This window comes from Odocoileus virginianus, unplaced genomic scaffold (genome assembly GCF_023699985.2).
Source record: "Odocoileus virginianus isolate 20LAN1187 ecotype Illinois unplaced genomic scaffold, Ovbor_1.2 Unplaced_Contig_11, whole genome shotgun sequence".
NCBI classification, from domain to species: domain Eukaryota; kingdom Metazoa; phylum Chordata; class Mammalia; order Artiodactyla; family Cervidae; genus Odocoileus; species Odocoileus virginianus.
In genome coordinates this window covers 121771-139070 of record NW_027224328.1, presented here as the reverse complement: position 1 = coordinate 139070, position 17300 = coordinate 121771, and the positions used below count along the sequence as shown (strand labels likewise).

General features: G+C 40.9%; 1 protein-coding gene across 1 annotated transcript in view; it reads left to right on the top strand.

The window, feature by feature from the left end:
• The window catches only part of LOC110139307 (antigen WC1.1-like), a 42682-nt gene that overhangs the window by 10953 nt on the left and 14429 nt on the right, over nucleotides 1–17300 (top strand). Inside the window, exons 2-4 of the mRNA XM_070464014.1 lie at nucleotides 1970–2284; nucleotides 6083–6391; nucleotides 6482–6790. Of these exons, the coding sequence (XP_070320115.1) occupies nucleotides 1970–2284; nucleotides 6083–6391; nucleotides 6482–6790 (933 nt within the window). The remainder of the gene's footprint in view (nucleotides 1–1969; nucleotides 2285–6082; nucleotides 6392–6481; nucleotides 6791–17300) is intronic.

Genomic DNA, 17300 nt, shown 5'->3' with positions numbered 1-17300 from the left:
CATTTTTTAACGCCTGTAAAGATTTACCCTTTGTTTTGCTAGACAGGTAGGGGGAAGGGGTAAATGACATTCAAACATCTAAATATAACCTAAAATTGAACTGTAACAAGTGTGGGTTGCAGTTCTGGTAACACTCAGTCCACTTCTGATTTCTCTATCCCTGTGACATGGACTTTTAGAGATTTCAGTTCAGAGCCTAGATTCTTTGGTAGCTCAGTACCCAAGAGAATGAGAAAGACTCTGCTTTCCAAGTCTTTTTATGTAGTTCTTTAGCTTCCTGCCCTTCACAGCTTATATACTGGGCAGATCTTTGAGGAGAAAACGTGCTGTGTGAGAGAGGCTCTCAAGACTCTAATTTTGTCACTCCAGCACCAGGTAACTCCCAAATTATGCTGGTTCCCTGTCACAACTGTAGTCCTCTGCTTGCCCAAGCCCAGATTCTGAATCATTGAATTATGCAATGAATCGGCAAATTCCCAGAGAAAAAGAAGCTATAGATCCTGGACTAACATTGAAATAATCTCCACTCTTTAGAATTTTAGCATATTTAGTCCATGTTGTGTTAGCAAATGTCAAATACATTTACTGTTTTTTAAAAAACATTTTCAAGCTTTTAATGTTGTATCCAGCAAGACCCAGCAAGACAAATTGGCCTGCTGTGAACTCCTCCATTCTCCCTGGAAGTGGAAAATTTTAGGTTTAATTCTCTACTTCATTATTTACTTAAAGTGCAGCACTGATAGACATTATTTAACCTTTCTTTATGTCACTTTTATGTATAAAAAGAGAGAAGAATACAGTGATTCTGTTAATGTTATTAGTTCAAGGGCTTTCAGAGCAGCAATATAACTTATTTCTGCTCAGTGATAGAACCAGAAGGGCTTCACCAGTGGCTCAGTGGTAAAGAATCCACCTGCAATGCAGGAGACACTGGTTCAATCCCTGGGTCAGGAAGATCCCCTGGAGGAGGGCATGGCAACCCACTCCACTATTCTTGCCTGGAGAATCCCATGGGTGGAGAATCCTGGTGAGGTACAGTTCATAGAGTCTTAAAGAGTTGAACATGACTGGAGCAACTAAGCACACATATACACTATTTCCTCCTCAAGATCACATACCTCCAAAATTTGAATAACAGAGATTCTTGAACCAAAGTCCAAGGAGGGATTGTATGTTTGGGGGAGAAGAAGAACATTCTCTGATTCTCAGTGGAATCTGGCCAATGTCAATCAATGTTACCTGACATCATCTCTCATACAAATTGTTTAATCCACTCAAAAAGATCACATTTTTTGAAGCTGAGTTTCCAGATCTGAAGTCTGAAGCTTAGAACCAAAAGTGATATATTCTGGGGTAAACCAAGACATCTCAGAATCAATTTGTTTTTCAGTTCTGAATGACTGTACCAAGGAAAGGATTCTAATAGTAGATGATTCATGACTGCTATCTGAGGCATCCGATGAGGCCAGTTCCTGACTCCACTCCCTTTAATCAACCCCTTTAACTCTTAAGTAAATGGCATCAAAGTGTGTGTGGTTTTTAAGGAATCCATCCAGCTGCCAGCTCATTCCTGTGACTCTGAACTGATTTAACTGCTCTGGGAAGAGAGACCAACATTTCCTGTAAATCTTTCTCAGATGCTGTGCAGAACTCTACAGATCAGAATGTTAACTCTTATATGACCTTGTAACACCTTCTGTCTCAGGCTACTCTTTAGAGTGTTTTCAACTTAGTATTTCCTGTTTTTTTTTTTTTCCTTCTATTTTTCAACCTTATTAATTCTCTTGCCACTGCTATAAGAAACCAGACCCCGCTGCTGCCCCAATGCAATGACTCCATTTCAGAATCAGCAGGGTCTGCAGCCTAAGAGGAGGGCGCCCCTTACTGCCCGGGTGAGGGTCCCACAGGACAGAAGACCCTTCTCATTCCCCAGGTCAACGCCCCCATTGTCCCATTTCTCTCTCCTCAGGTAGCAGACAGCTCCGCCTGGTGGACGGAGGCGGTCCCTGCGCCGGGAGAGTGGAGATCCTTGACCACGGCTCCTGGGGCACCATCTGTGATTACCGTTGGGACCTGAACGATGCCCGCGTGGTGTGCAGGCAGCTGGGCTGTGGAGAAGCCCTTGATGCCACTGTCTCTTCCTCCTTTGGGGCAGGATCTGGGCGCATTTGGCTGGATTACGTGAGGTGCACAGGAAAGGAGTCCCATGTGTGGAAATGCCCTTCCTGGGGCTGGGGGAAGCACTACTGTGATCATAGCCAGGATGCAGGAGTCATCTGCTCAGGTATGATCAGTTCATTGCCCACCAGCTGGGAGAATGGAAAGTTCCAAGAAAGCTGATGTCTGATCAGAGGGACAATATGGGATGCGTGGGCTAGAGAGGACTGAGACAACTACCCATCCTCCCTGAGTGCACTGTAGCTGTGAGCTAGGAGCTTCATATACTTTCCTCTTACAAGTCTCTGCTATTCTTTTCTTCTCCAGTGGCCTTACCTGAAACTAAAATAGCTTTATTTATTCTCCCAGTTAAAATAAATCCTCATAACTTATTTCACAATTCACGTTCTGTAAGAGTGAAACATTTGCTAACTGCCCCATACACAGTCCCTTTGCACAGGAAGGCTATGAGAGAAAGGGTCAAAAATGAAGATGTACTTTCCTGGGTGGAGTTGTTTCTATACAGAGTGTGGGACATTATTTTGCACTAGGTTAGTATGAGTGGAGGCTACTCCTACTATAGGAGAATATAATTTACTTATATAGAGGGTATCCCTAAAGAGGATATCATTTAACAAATCAAAGATTCTTATGGATTTGTGCCAGATTTCAAGTTTCCTTTGCATATTTAGATGTAACTGTTCATAGTTCTTTGATGGTAGAACTAGAGAGCTGTGAATGAAGTGCTCTGAGTCATATATTCTTTCATTGTTACTAGAAAAGTCTCTCTCTCCAATTTTTCCTTTAAGATATCTGTATAAATGAGTCTTTGGAGGAACAGTTAGCCATGTGCTGACAAGTCAAAGGTGGAGGTAATAACATTTGAATTTCTTTATTTTATGATAAAAGATTATATAGTTTATACTTGATGACTTCAATGATACAAGAGAATTGTGTTTGGGGGCTTATTTGGAGTAAGTGGACAAATATAAATTTTGAAGAAGGTGGAAAAGGTTTTATAGTAGCTGGGAGGAAGGAGAATGGCAATGGGAGCTGATGAAGGCAACTGTGAGGTTCTCTGAGCAGCACTGAGGGGCTGGGTGTTGTATGGAGGTTGCTATGTGTGTCTAAGGACACAGGTGTGTACACAGCAAGAGACTAGACAAGGATATATCTTTATTATATGTAATACCTTTACTCACATCAGCCTTCTATTTATTAGTTTTCTTGGAATTGTCACACACTTATTCTTCCCTGTAAATTTTAAAATCAAGTAGAAAATAAAAAAGATATACTATATCTCAGAAGTCTCTATCCTGATATATATATATATATATATATATATATATAAGACTTTATTGATTATTCAGCATATATTTGAATATTTCACATGTATCAGGGTATATAAACCAGAATACAAGAAATACTTCTTTCTTGTTCTTTCTAAATTTTTAATCTCAGGGAATTAATTAATAATATCAATAACCTCAGATATGCAGATGACACCAACCTAATGGCTGAAAGTAAAGAGGAACAGAGGAGAGCCCCTTGATGAAAGTGAAAGAGAAGAGTGAAAAGCTGGCTTGAAACTCCACATTCAAAAAACTAATATCATGGCATCCAGTCCAATCACTTCATGGCAAATAGATGGGGAAAAAATGGAAACAGTGACAGACTTTATTTTCTTGGGCTCCAAAATCACTGTGGACAGTGACTGCAGTCATGAAATTAAAAGATGCTTGCTCCTTGGAAGAAAAGCTATGACAAACCTAGATAGCATATTAAAAAGCAGAGACATTCCTTTGTGACAAAGGTCCATATAGCCAAAGTTGTTTTTTTTTTTCTGGTAGTTATGTATGGACATGAGAGTTGGATCATAAAGAGGGCTGAGCGCTGAAGAATTGATGCTTTTGAACTGTGGTGCTGGAGAAGACTCTTGAGAGTCCCTTGGACAGCAAGAAGATCAAATCAGTCAATCCTAAAGGAAATCTCAACCCTGAATAACTCATTGGAAGAATGGATGCTAAAGCTGAAACTCCAATACTTTAGCCACATGGTAAGAAGAACTGACTCATTGGAAAAGACCCTGAGGCTAGGAAATGTTGAAGATCAGAGGAGAAGGGGACAACAAAGGATGAGATGGTTGGATGGCATCATTGACTCAATGGACATGAGTTTGAGCAAACTCAGGGAGATAGTGAAGGAACAGGGAAGCCTGGTGTACTGCAGTCCATGGGGTCACAAAAAGTTGGACACAACTGAGTGACTGAGCAACAAAAACAACCAGTTAAATAAAAATGCTTTAATTAGAATGTGTAGCCTGTGACCAAGTTCCCAGCCAGAGGAGACTAGAGGTCCTAACCCGGGCCTCTCTGGGGAGATGGAAATGGATAAATAATAAAAGGCAAGCAGATCATCCTCTCTCTCATCATTCATTCTTGTATGAGTGGTCAAGCTAATCCTTCAATTCTTTAATTTCTGTGGTGTCTTTTCTGTTCTCTCCTGCTCTCTAAAGTAGATTTTCATTCTGTTACATCATTGTTTTTGAGACTTCAAAGTTCACATACTTATGCAACCAGATTCCTTTACCAGGAGAAATTCCACCATGTACGTAAATAACCATGAGCAAACTCAGAAACCACGCAAATTATTTAAAAAATTGTTCTTTATGATGTGCAGGGATTGTTTCTCATTGGAGTACCTTTTCTCTATCCAAATAGGGTCCCTGAAGGATGAAATCATGAACATGAGTCTTTTTTTTGGTCTCTCTTTCATACTCCATCCACTCCCCATTTAACTCACCCCACCTCACTCGCTACAGAAGTTCTTTCCTTTTGGAGTCTCCTTTCCACCTATTTGTAGCTCTTAAGATTGTTTCTTCATTTCTGCATTGGGGGAAATGGGAAAGGGTAGCAGTGTTAGGTGGAAAATGTGAGAAGCACAGGGATAAAAGGTGTTAAAATCTTGTAAAGTATTTGGTTTCCAAATCTATGTTTCATCCCTATTGAGTCTTTTGCAATTTAGAAATCACTAAAATATATATGGCTTGCTTGCTCTCTGCTCTCTTCCTCTCACTCTCCTTTTTTATAGCTTGCTGGCTTCTTATCTCAGAAATCCAAATAGAAAAGGAATATGCAGTCGCCATATAGATAGAGTTAGAATACACTAAATTATCATTACTCCTCCACATTTGCTAAGTATCTCATGTCTAGTCTGAAGTAATCAACTAACTCAGTTGTCTTGCATAATCCCACTGAGACTTCACTTTCTCTCAGGTGTGTTCATAAATCCTAGGTTTTTAAGAAAGATGGCTAGGACCATTCCCTCCCTCTCCTATGACTCTCTGAGCTTTCATCATTTCCAAACTTTTCTGTGAATAACTTCTTTCACAATTAGGTTACCTAACTGTGACCTAGTGCCTGCCCTCAGATCCAGACTGCATGATGTTCCCTGTCCTCAGTGACTTGAATATTGGCTCCGAGAGAAAACTAGCCAAAATCTAGCCCCAGAAATCTCAGGACGACCTTCTAAACTTCTCTGGCTCTTAGGCCTCTCACCTCTTGAATCCCATGGTCTTTTTTCACTCTCAGTTAGTCCAGCTCTGGACCCATTTGAATGTCTACCACTGTGCAGTTTCTTTGGGCACTGTAGTTTCCAGGCCCCAGATAGGAATTAACATTCCTATCCAATATATATTCTTGGGATTCAGCCATTCCAAACTGACCCTGCAATCCTTCTGGATATCTTTTCAGAAACTTGCTCATGAAAATGCGTTTTGACAATGATAGTCAAATTCTCTCTTCTTATCCCCTCTTATTCCATTGTTGGAAAGAAAAGCTCTCACACGATTGCCTGTGAGGTGTTGTTTCCAATTGTCAAGCCAGGTTCATGAATACTCACTGGGTTTGTCCTTTGTTTCTCTTAGGATTTGTGCATCTGGCTGGAGGGGATGGACCCTGCTCAGGGCGAGTAGAAGTGCATTCTGGAGAAGACTGGACCCCAGTGTCTGATGGGAACTTCACACTCCCCACTGCCCAGGTCATCTGTGCAGAGCTGGGATGTGGCAAGGCTGTGTCTGTCCTGGGACACGTGCCCTTCAGAGAGTCAGATGGCCGGGTCTGGGCTGAAGAGTTCAGGTGTGAGGGGGAGGAGCCTGAGCTCCGGGTCTGCCCCAGAGTGCCCTGTCCAGGGGGCAGGTGTCACCACAGTGGAGCTGCTCAGGTTGTCTGTTCAGGTGAGATGCGTGGCAGGACTTAACCTCCATGTACAGTCTGTTCAGCTAAAAAAAATAAGACTTTGCTGAAATCCTGTCTTTTTCTATCAGTGTACACAGACATCCGGCTCATGAAAAACGGCACCTCTAGGTGTGAGGGGCAGGTGGAGATGAATATTTCTGGACAATGGAGAGCTCTCTGTGCCTCCCACTGGAGTCTGGCCAATGCCAACGTTGTCTGTCATCAGCTCGGCTGTGGCGTCGCCATCTCCACCCCAGACGGAGCAGAAGGAAGTGATCAACTCTGGAAAGCCCGATTCCACTGCTCAGGGACTGAGTCCTTCCTGTGGCAATGCCCTGTGACTGCCCTGGGTGTTCCTGACTGTTCCCATGGCAACACGGCCTCTGTGATCTGCTCAGGTAAGACAGGGAAGGGCTACTGTACTTAGGATGCTCCTGGAGTGAAATGTCCCCAGAGCAGAGACTAAGGGAAAACAGGCTTGAAAAGGAAGATATTCTGTAGTGAAATATTTATTCTTGTTACTGAACTCAGGTTTCAGCTGCTCATTACTCAAGAATCCAATACTGAGAGAAAAGGGTGGGGTAAAATTAAAGACAGCTTTATTGAGGAAAGCAGCAGTTCTGGGGAGACAGAGGATTAATGTACCAAAGAAACAGCTCCTCCTTGGTGATCAGGGGCAAGAGTTTTTAAATGGGAATTTCAGGAGTGCACAGGTGGAGGTTTTGTCAGGTCTGACAAAATGTGGTTCACTAGAGAAGGGAATCGCAAACCATTTCAGTATTCTTGCCTTGAGAGTCCCATGAACAGTATGAAAAGGCAAAAAGATAGGACACTGAAAGATGAACTCCCCAGGTCAATAGGTGCCCAATATGCTACTGGAGATTGGTGGAGAAATAACTCCAGAAAGAATGAAGAGATGGAGCCAAAGCAAAAACAACACCCAGTTGTGGATGTGACTGGTGATGGAAGTAAAGTCTGATGCTGTAAAGAGCAATATTGCATAGGAACCTGGAATGTTAGGTCCATGAATCAAGGTAAATTGGAAGTGGTCAAACAGGAGATGGCAAGAGTGAACATCGACATTTTAGGAATCAGTGAACTAAAATGGACTGGAATGGGTGAATTTAACTCAGATGACCATTATATCTACTACTGCAGGCAAGAATCCCTTAGAAGAAACTGAGGAGCCATAGTTAACAAAAGAGTCCTAAATACAGTACTTGGATGCAATCTCAAAAGTGACAGAATGATCTCTGTTTGTTTCCAAGGCAAACCATTCAGTATCATGGTAATCTAAGTCGATGCCCCAACCAGTAATGCTGAAGAAACTGAAGTTAAAAGGATCTATGAAACACCTATGAGACCCTCTAGAACTAACAACAACAAAAAAAGATGTCCTTTTCATTATAGGGGACTGGAATGCAAAAGTAAGAAGTCAAGAGACACGTGGAATAGTAGGTAAGTTTGGAGTACAACATGGAGTACAAAATGAAGCAGGACAAAGGCTAACAGAGTTTTGCCAAGAGAACACACTGGTCATAGCAAACACCCTCTTCCAACAACACAAGAGAAGACTCTACACATGGACATCACCAGATGGTCAGTACCAAAATCAGATTGATTATATTCTTTGCAACCAAAGATGGAGAAGCTCTATACAGTCAACAAAAACAAGACCAGGAGTGGACTGTGGCTCAGATCATGGACTCCTTATGGCAAATTCAGACTTAAATTGAAGAAAGTAGGCAAAACCACTAGACCATTCAAGTATGACCTAGATCAAATCCTTTTCAATTATACAGTGGACGTGAGAAATAGCTTTAAGGGACTAGATCTGATAGATCTAGTGAGTGCCTGATGAACTATGGGCAGAGGTTCGTGACATTGTAAAGGAGGCAGTGAGAAAGACCATCCCCAAGAAAAAGAAATGCTAAAAAGCAAAATGGCTGTCTCAGGAGGCCTTACAAATAGCTGAGAAGAGAAGTGAAAAGCAAAGGAAAAAGGAAAGATATACCCATTTCAATGCAAGGAGAGATAAGAATAGCAAGGAGAGATAAGAAAGCCTACCTCAGTGATCAGTGCAAAGAAACAGAGGAAAACAATAGAATGGGAAAGGCTAGAGATCTCTTCAAGAACAATTAGAGCTACCAAGGGAATGTTTCATGCAAAGATGGGCACAATAAAGGACAGAAATGGTATGGACCTAACAGAAGCAGAAGATTTTAAGAAGAGGTGGCAAGAATACACAGAAGAACTGTACAAAAAAGATCTTCATGACCTAGATAATCTCGATGGTATGATCACTTACCTAGAGCCAGACATCTGAGAATGTGAAGTCAAGTGGGCCTTAGGAAGCATCACTATGAGCAAAGCTAGTGGAGGTGATGGAAGTCCAGTTGAGCTCTTTCAAATCCTAAAAGATGATGCTGTGAAAGTGCTGCACTTAATATGTCAGCAAATTTTGAAAATTCACCAGTGGCCCCAGGACTGGAAAATGTCTGTTTTCATTCCAATCCCAAAGAAACGCTCAAACTACAGCACAGTTGTACTCATCTCACACACTAGTACAGTAATGCTCAAAAATCTCCAAGCTAGGCTTCAACAGTAAGTGGACCATGAAATTTCAGATGTTCAAGCTGGATTTAGAAAAGGCGGAGGAACCAGAGCTCAAATTGCCAACATCCGTTCGATCATCAAGAAAGCAAGAGAGTTCCAGAAAAAACATCTACTTCTGCTTATTGACTATGCCAAAGCCTTTGACTGTTTGGATCACAACAAACTGGAAAATTCTTCAAGAGATGGGAATACCAGACCACCTTATCAGCCTCTTGAGAAGTCCGTATACAGGTCAAAAAGTAACAGTTAAAGCTGGACATGGAACAACAGATGGTTTCCAAATAGGGAAAGGAGTATGTAAAGGCTGTCTATTGTCACCCTGCTTATTTAACTTATACACAGAGTACATCATGCTAAATGTAGGGTTGGATCAAGCACAAGCTGAAATGCTGGTGGCTCAGATGGTAAAGCATCTGTCTGCAATGCAGGAGACCTGGGTTCGATCCCTCGGTTGGGAAGATCCCCTGGAGAAGGAAATGGCAGCCCACTCCAGTACTCTTGCCTGGAAAATCCCATGGACGGAGGAGCCTGATAGGCTGCAGCCCATGGGGTCACAAAGAGTTGGAAACGACTGAGCGATGTCACTTTCACATTCAAACTGTTATTATTTTGTCCTATTTGACTATTTTCCTTTTTTTCTGATTTTTTTTTTCATTTCTGTGATTAAATTTATTCTTTGGCTAGATTTTTCTACAAACAGAGCCACGTGTAGGACATGAGGGTAGTCTGTCCTGAGAAGGCTCCCTAAGGTCCTGCTCCATAACATTCTCATCATTCACTCATATTTTCATGGGAAAGAAGTGCTCAGAAATGCCAAAAAGTGCTATGTCAGGGAAAGAAATGCCTAGATGAATAATATTTTTTTATGAAACATTATTATTTAAGGATAGTAATAGAGAACAAAGTACAAACAATAAGTGTACACCTAGGTCATGTTCCCCAACCCAGATCTACAAAGAGAACATTCACAGCATCACAGAATCACTATTGCCTCCCAATAGCTGTGTCCCCCTCCTCTCCTGGGAGGACTGCTTACCTAAGACTTGTACTGCCATAGAATATATTGTCAGTTTGTGAACTTTATGTAAAACCATACAGTATGTTTTCTTTTGAGTCTAATTTCTTTGACTCCAAACTGTGTTTGAGATTCACTCATGATGTTGTTTATGGCAATGTTTTTTATTAATTTTTATTGTTGTATAGTATTCCTTTGAATGATCACATGACCATGCACTGATTCATTCAAGTAATGGCAGAGATTTGAATTTATTTCCAGTTCTTGACTATTACAAATACAAATGTGCAAATTACCATGATGATGACTTTTGGCAGAAATATTTTTTATGATTTTTGTGTGTTTAATTCTTGGTCTTATATTTTTATTTTCTTAATGGTATGCTGTACTTCAATGAGCCAAGTTACTAATCTTAGGTTTGACTTATCACCTTTTTCTCTGTACATGTAGTGCTCCTTCAGTCAGTCAGTTCAGTTCAGTTCAGTCACTCAGTCATGTCTGACTCTTTCTGACCGCATGGACTGCAGCACGCCAAGGTTCCTTGTCCTTCACCATCTCCCAGAGCTTGCTCAAGCTCATATCTATTGAGTCAGTGATAACATCCAATTATCTCATCCTCTGTCACCCCCTTCCTCTCCTGCCTTCAATCTTTCCCAGCATCAGAGTCTTTACCAAAGTGTCAATTCTTCCTATCATGTGGCCAAAGAACTGGAGCTTCAGCTTCAGCATCAGTCTTTCCAATGAATATTCAGGATTGATTTCCTTTAGGACTGACTGGTTTGATCTCCTTGCAGTCCAAGGGACTCTCAAGAGTCTTCTCCAACACCACAGTTCAAAAGCATCAGTTCTTCGGTGCTCAGCTTTCTTTATGATCCAACTCTCACATCCATACATGACTACTGGAAAAACCAAAGCTTTTTTGGACCTTTGTTTGCAAAGTAATGTCTCTACTTTTTAATATGCTGTCTAGGTTGGTCATAGCTTTTCTTACAAGGAGCAAGTGTCTATTTAATTACATGGTTGCAGTCATCATCTGCAGTGATTTTGGAGTCCAAGAAAAGAAAGTCTCTCACTGTTTCCACTGTTTCCCCATCTATTTGCCATAAAGTGATGGGAACAAATGCCATTTTCTTCATTTTTTTGAATGTTGAGTTTTAAGCCAGCATTTTCAGTCACCTCTTTAACTTACATCAAGAAGCTCTTTAATTCCTCTTCACTTTCTGCCATAAGGGTGGTGTCATCTGCATATCTGAGATTATTGATATTTCTGTTGGCAATCTTGATTCCAGCTTGTGCTTCATCCAGCCTGGCATTTCACATGATGTACTCTGCATATAAGTTAAATAAGCAGAGTGACAATATACAGCCTTGCAGTACTCCTTTCTCAGTTTTGAACAAGTCCATTGTTCCATTCCACAGAGCTTTTTACCCTTCTGAAAAGAACTTTGTCTACTCCAAAATCACAAAAAATGTTCTCTGAGAATATCTCACAGAAGTGTAATTATTTTTCTTTTGCATAAAATTGTACACTGATTCTAGGATTGATATCTGTGTAGAATAGGGTCAAGTGTCATGTTTTCATACGGGCATCCAGTTGAAGCAGAATCTTTTTTCTGAAAAGACTATTCCCCACTGCAGTGCCATCTTTGTGATAAGTGACAGGGCACATATGTCTGAGTACTTCTTTTAGACTCTCCATTCTGTTCCACTGTGTCATTTGTCTATCCTTGCACCTGTACCACATTTTCTTAATTATTGTAACTTGAATAAGTCTTGAACCTTCACTGGTTACTCTGATGGTAAAGATCTGCCTGCAATATGGGAGACCCGGATTTGATCCCTGGGTTGGGAACATCCCCTGGAGAAGGGCATGGCAACCCACTTCAGTATTCTTGCCTGGAGAAATCCCATGGACAGAGGAGCCTGGTGGGCTTCAGTCTGTTTGGTCACAAAGAGTTTGACATGACTGAGTGACTAAGCACACATAGTAAGTCTCAGTTCAGTTCAGTCGCTCAGTCATGTTTGATTCTTTGCAACCCCATGGACTGCAGCATGCCAGGCCTCGCTGTCCATCACCAACTCCTGGAGTTTACTCAAACTCATGTCCATTGAGTCGGTGATGCATCCAACCACCTTATCCTCTGTTGTTCCCTTCTCCTCCTGCCTTCAATCTTTCCCAGCATCAAAGTCTTTTCCAAAAAGTTAGTTCTTTGCATCAGGTGGCCAAAGTATCATAGTTTCAGCTTCAGTATCAGTCCTTCCAAAGATTATGAAGGGCTGATTTCATTTAGGATTGATTGGTTGGATCTCCTTGCAGTCCAAGGAACTCTCAAGAGTCTTATCCAACACTACAGTTCAAAAGCATCAATTCTTCAGTGCTCAGATTAGCCCAACTCTCACATCCTTACAGGCTGGAAAAACCATAGCTTTGACTAGACAGACTTTTGTTGGCAAAGCAATGTCTCTGCTTTTTAATATGCTGTCTAAGTTGGTCATAGCTTTTCTTTCCAAGGAGTAAGCATCTTTTAATTTCATGGCTGCAGTCACCATCTGCAGTGATTTTGGAGCCCCCAAAAATAAAGTCTCTCACTGTTTCCATTGTTTCTGCATCTATTTGCCATGAAGTGATGGGACTGGATATCATGATCTTAGTTTTCTGAATGTTGAGTTTTAAGCCAACTTTTTCACTCTCCTCTTTCACTTTCATCAAGAGGCTCTTTAGTTCTTCTTCGCTTTCTACCATAAGGGTGGTGTCATCTGCATATCTGAGGTTATTGATATTTCTCCTAGCAATGTTGATTCCTGGGTAACTTTATTTATTTATTTTTTTTCCTTGCATTTATTTTTATTAGTTGGAGGCTAATTGCTTTACATCATTACAGTAGTTTTTGTCATACATTGAAATGAATTAGCCATGGATTTACATGTATTCCCCATCCATAACTTTAATTTAAAGAAGTTATGTTGTTGCTACTCTTGCCAGCTGCTTAGGTCATTCTTGGGTTTTGTATGTTGTATACATTTTTGAGCTGCTCCAATACTTTGACCACCTGGTATGAAGAGCTGACTCATTTGAAAAGATCCTGATGCTGGGAAAGATTGAAGATGGGAGGAGAAGGGGACAACAGAGGATGAGATGGTTGGATGGCATCACTGACTCAATGAACATGAGTTTGAGTAAACTCTGGGAGTTGGTGATGGACAGGGAGTCCTGATGTGCTGCAGTCCATGGGGTTGCAAAGAGTTGCACATGACTGAGTGACTGAACAATGATAACACAAATTTTGAATCAGCTTGTCATGTTTCACACACACAAAAGCATAAGGGAATTTGATTGCAGTTAGCTTTAATCTGTATATAAATTTGAGAATGATTTATTTTGACAACACTGAGTTTCCCAATTCATTGGCAAAATATATCCTTTCATTCAGTTAGGTCTTGAATTCCTCTCAAATGTTTTGCACATCTTTAACTAGGTTTTCTCATAGGCATTTTATGGGTTTGATGCTATTCAGTCAGTCAGTTCAGTTGATCAATCATGTCTGACTCTTTGCGACCCCATGGACTGCAACACACCAGGCCTCCCTGTCCATCACTAACTCCTGGAGTCCTCTCAAACTCACGTCCATCAAGTCAGTGATGCCATGCAGCCATCCTGTCTTCTGTAGTCCCCTTCTCCTCCGCCTTCAATCTTTCCCAGCATCAGGGTCTTTTCCAATGAGTCAGTTCTTTGCATCAGGTGGCCAAAGTATTGGAGTTTCAGCTTCAACATCAGTCTTTCCAAAAAATATTCAGGATTGATTTCATTTAGGATTGACTGGTTGGATTTCCTTGCAGTCCAAGGATCTTTCAAGAGTCTTCTCCAACACCACAGTTCAAAAGCATCAATTCTTTGGTGCTCAGCTTTCTTTATAGCCCAACTCTCACATCCGTACACATCTACTGGAAAAACCTTGACTAGATGGACCTTTGTTGGCAAAATAAAGTCTCTGCTTTTTAATATGCTGTCTAAGTTGGTGATAACTTTCCATCCAAGGAGTAAGTGTCTTTTAATTTCATGGCTGCAATCACCATCTGCAATGATTTTGAAGCCCCCCAAAATAAAGTCAGACACTGTTTCCAGTGTTTCTCCATCTATTTGCCATGAAGTGATGGGACCAGACTCCATGATCTTAGTTTTCTGAATGTTGAGCTTTAAGCCAACCATTTCACTCTCCTCTTTCACTTTCATCAAGAGGCTCTTTAGTTCTTCTTCACTTTCTGCCATAAGGGTGGTGTCATCTGCATATCTGAGGTTATTGATATTTCTCCTGGCAGTCTTGATTCTAGCTTGTGCTTCATCCAGCCCAGCATTTTGCATGATGTACTCTGCATATAAGTTAAATAAGCATGGTGAGAAAACACAGCCTTGATGTACTCCTTTTCCTATTTGGAACCAGCCTGTTGTTCCATGTCCAGTTCTAACTGTTACTTCCTGACCTGCATACAGATTTCTCAAGAGGCAGGTCAGGTGGTCTGGTATTTCCATCTCTTGAAGAATTTTCTATAGTTTGTTGTGATCCAAACAGTCAAAGGCTTTGGCATAATCAGTAAAGCAGAAATAGACATGTTTCTGGAACTCTCTTGCTTTTTTGATAATGCAATGGATGTTGCCAATTTGATCTCTGGTTCCTCTGCCTTTTCTAAATGCAGCTTGAACATCTGGAAGTTCACGGTTCATGTACTGTTGAAGCCTGGCTTGGAGAATTTTGAGCATTACTTTGCTAGCGTGTGAGATGAGTGCAATTGTGTGGTAGTCTGAGCATTCTTTGGCATTGCCTTTCTTTGGATTTTGAATGAAAACTGACCTTTTCCAGTCCTGTGGCCACTGGTGAATTTTCAAAATTTATGGCATATTAAGTGCAGCACTTTCACAGCATCATCTTTTAGGATTTGAAAGAGCTCAACTGGACTTCCATCACCTCCACTAGCTTTGCTCATAGTGATGCTTCCTAAGGCCCACTTGACTTCACATTCCCAGATGTCTGGCTCTAGGTAAGTGATCATACCATCGAGATTATCTAGGTCATGAAGATCTTTTTTGTACCGTTCTTCTGGGTATTCTTGCCACCTCTTCTTAAAATCTTCTGCTTCTGTTAGGTCCATACCATTTCTGTCCTTTATTGTGCCCATCTTTGCATGAAACATTCCCTTGGTAGCTCTAATTTTCTTGAAGAGATCTCTAGCCTTTCCCATTCTATTGTTTTCCTCTGTTTCTTTGCACTGATCACTGAGGAAGGCTTTCTTATCTCTCCTTGCTATTCTTATCTCTCCTTGCATTGAAATGGGTATATCTTTCCTTTTTCCTTTGCTTTTCACTTCTCTTCTCAGCTATTTGTAAGGCCTCCTGAGACAGCCATTTTGCTTTTTAGCATTTCTTTTTCTTGGGGATGGTCTTTCTCACTGCCTCCTTTACAATGTCACGAACCTCTGCCCATAGTTCATCAGGCACTCACTAGATCTATCAGATCTAGTCCCTTAAAGCTATTTCTCACGTCCACTGTATAATTGAAAAGGATTTGATCTAGGTCATACTTGAATGGTCTAGTGGTTTTGCCTACTTTCTTCAATTTAAGTCTGAATTTGCCATAAGGAGTCCATGATCTGAGCCACAGTCCACTCCTGGTCTTGTTTTTGTTGACTGTATAGAGCTTCTCCATCTTTGGTTGCAAAGAATATAATCAATCTGATTTTGGTACTGACCATCTGGTGATGTCCATGTCACCTGTGTTGTTGGAAGAGGGTGTTTGCTATGACCAGTGTGTTCTCTTGGCAAAACTCTGTTAGCCTTTGTCCTGGTTCATTTTGTACTCCATGTTGTACTCCAAACTTACCTACTATTCCACGTGTCTCTTGACTTCTTACTTTTGCATTCCAGTCCCCTATAAAGACAAGGACATCTTTTTCGGGTGTTAGTTCTAGAGAGTCTTGTAGGTGCCTCCTAGAACCATTCAACTTCAGCTTCTTCAGCATTACTGGTTGGGGCATCAACTTGGAATACCTTGATATTGAATGGTTTGTCTTGGAATGAACAGAGATCATTCTGTCATTTTTGAAGTTGCGTCCAAGTATTGCATATCAGACTCTTTTGTTGCCTATGATGGCTCCTCTGTTTCTCGTGAGGGATTCTTTCCCACAGTAGTAGATAATGGTCATCTGAGTTAAATTCACCCATTCTAGTCCATTTTAGTTCACTGATCCCTAAAATGTCGTTGCTCACTCTTGCCATCTCCTGTTTGACCGCTCCCAGTTTGCCTGACTCACGGGCCTAACATTCCAGATTCCTATGCAATATTGTTCTCTATAGCGTCAGCCCTTGCTTCCATCACCAGTCACATCCACAACTGGGTGTTTTTTTTTTTTTTTTCTTTGGCTCCGTCTCTTCATTCTTTCTGGAGTTATTTCTCCACTGATCTCCAGTAGCCTATTGAGCAGCTACAGAGCTGGGGAGTATGATATTAGTGTTAGTATTAGTTAGTATTAGTATGTTATTGATGTTATTAGTGTTTTCTTTAGTGAAGGATTTCTAGGAATAAATTCTCTCTGAACTTTACCTGGATTCCCCAAATGTTAGGTTAGTATTTTCCTTTAATCCTTCTTTCTTTCTATCCTCTCTCTCCCTCACTCTAATTTTCTCTCTCTCTCTCTCTCTCTTTCACTCTAGCTTTCCCTCTCTCTCCTTCTTTGTCCCCCCTGCCCCATTTTTCCCTGAGTGTGTAAAATATTTCTGGGTTAAGTTGCAGACATGATGCTCCTTTATCCCTCCCTCCCAACAACTACAACAAAATACTTCAGGGAATTTCCTTACATAACCACAGTTCAGTCAAACTTTTAGAGCTGTTGGCTCCAGATGACATCTAAGTGTAACCACATGAGAAACCCCAAAGGTAGAACTGCCAAGTTGAATCTTTCCCAGATTACTGACCCAGGAAATCATGAGCAAAATTAAAAAAAAAATTCCTTCAACTGCTAAGTTTGGGGGAAAATTTGTTATACAGTATTATTAAACAGGCACTTACCATATGACCAGCATTTCTAAATAGAGGAATATCTATCCTCTGATCTTGCATTTGACTATTTCTACTTTATGTTGATCTAATGTGCTGATACATGCGTTCTCTAGTTCTTAATTCAGCTATTAACTTTTACAGCTCTAGAATTATCATTTGTTTTTGTTATCATTTCTCTGCCAAGATACACATTGTGTTAATTAATTCTTTGAGAACTTTAATTCTCTG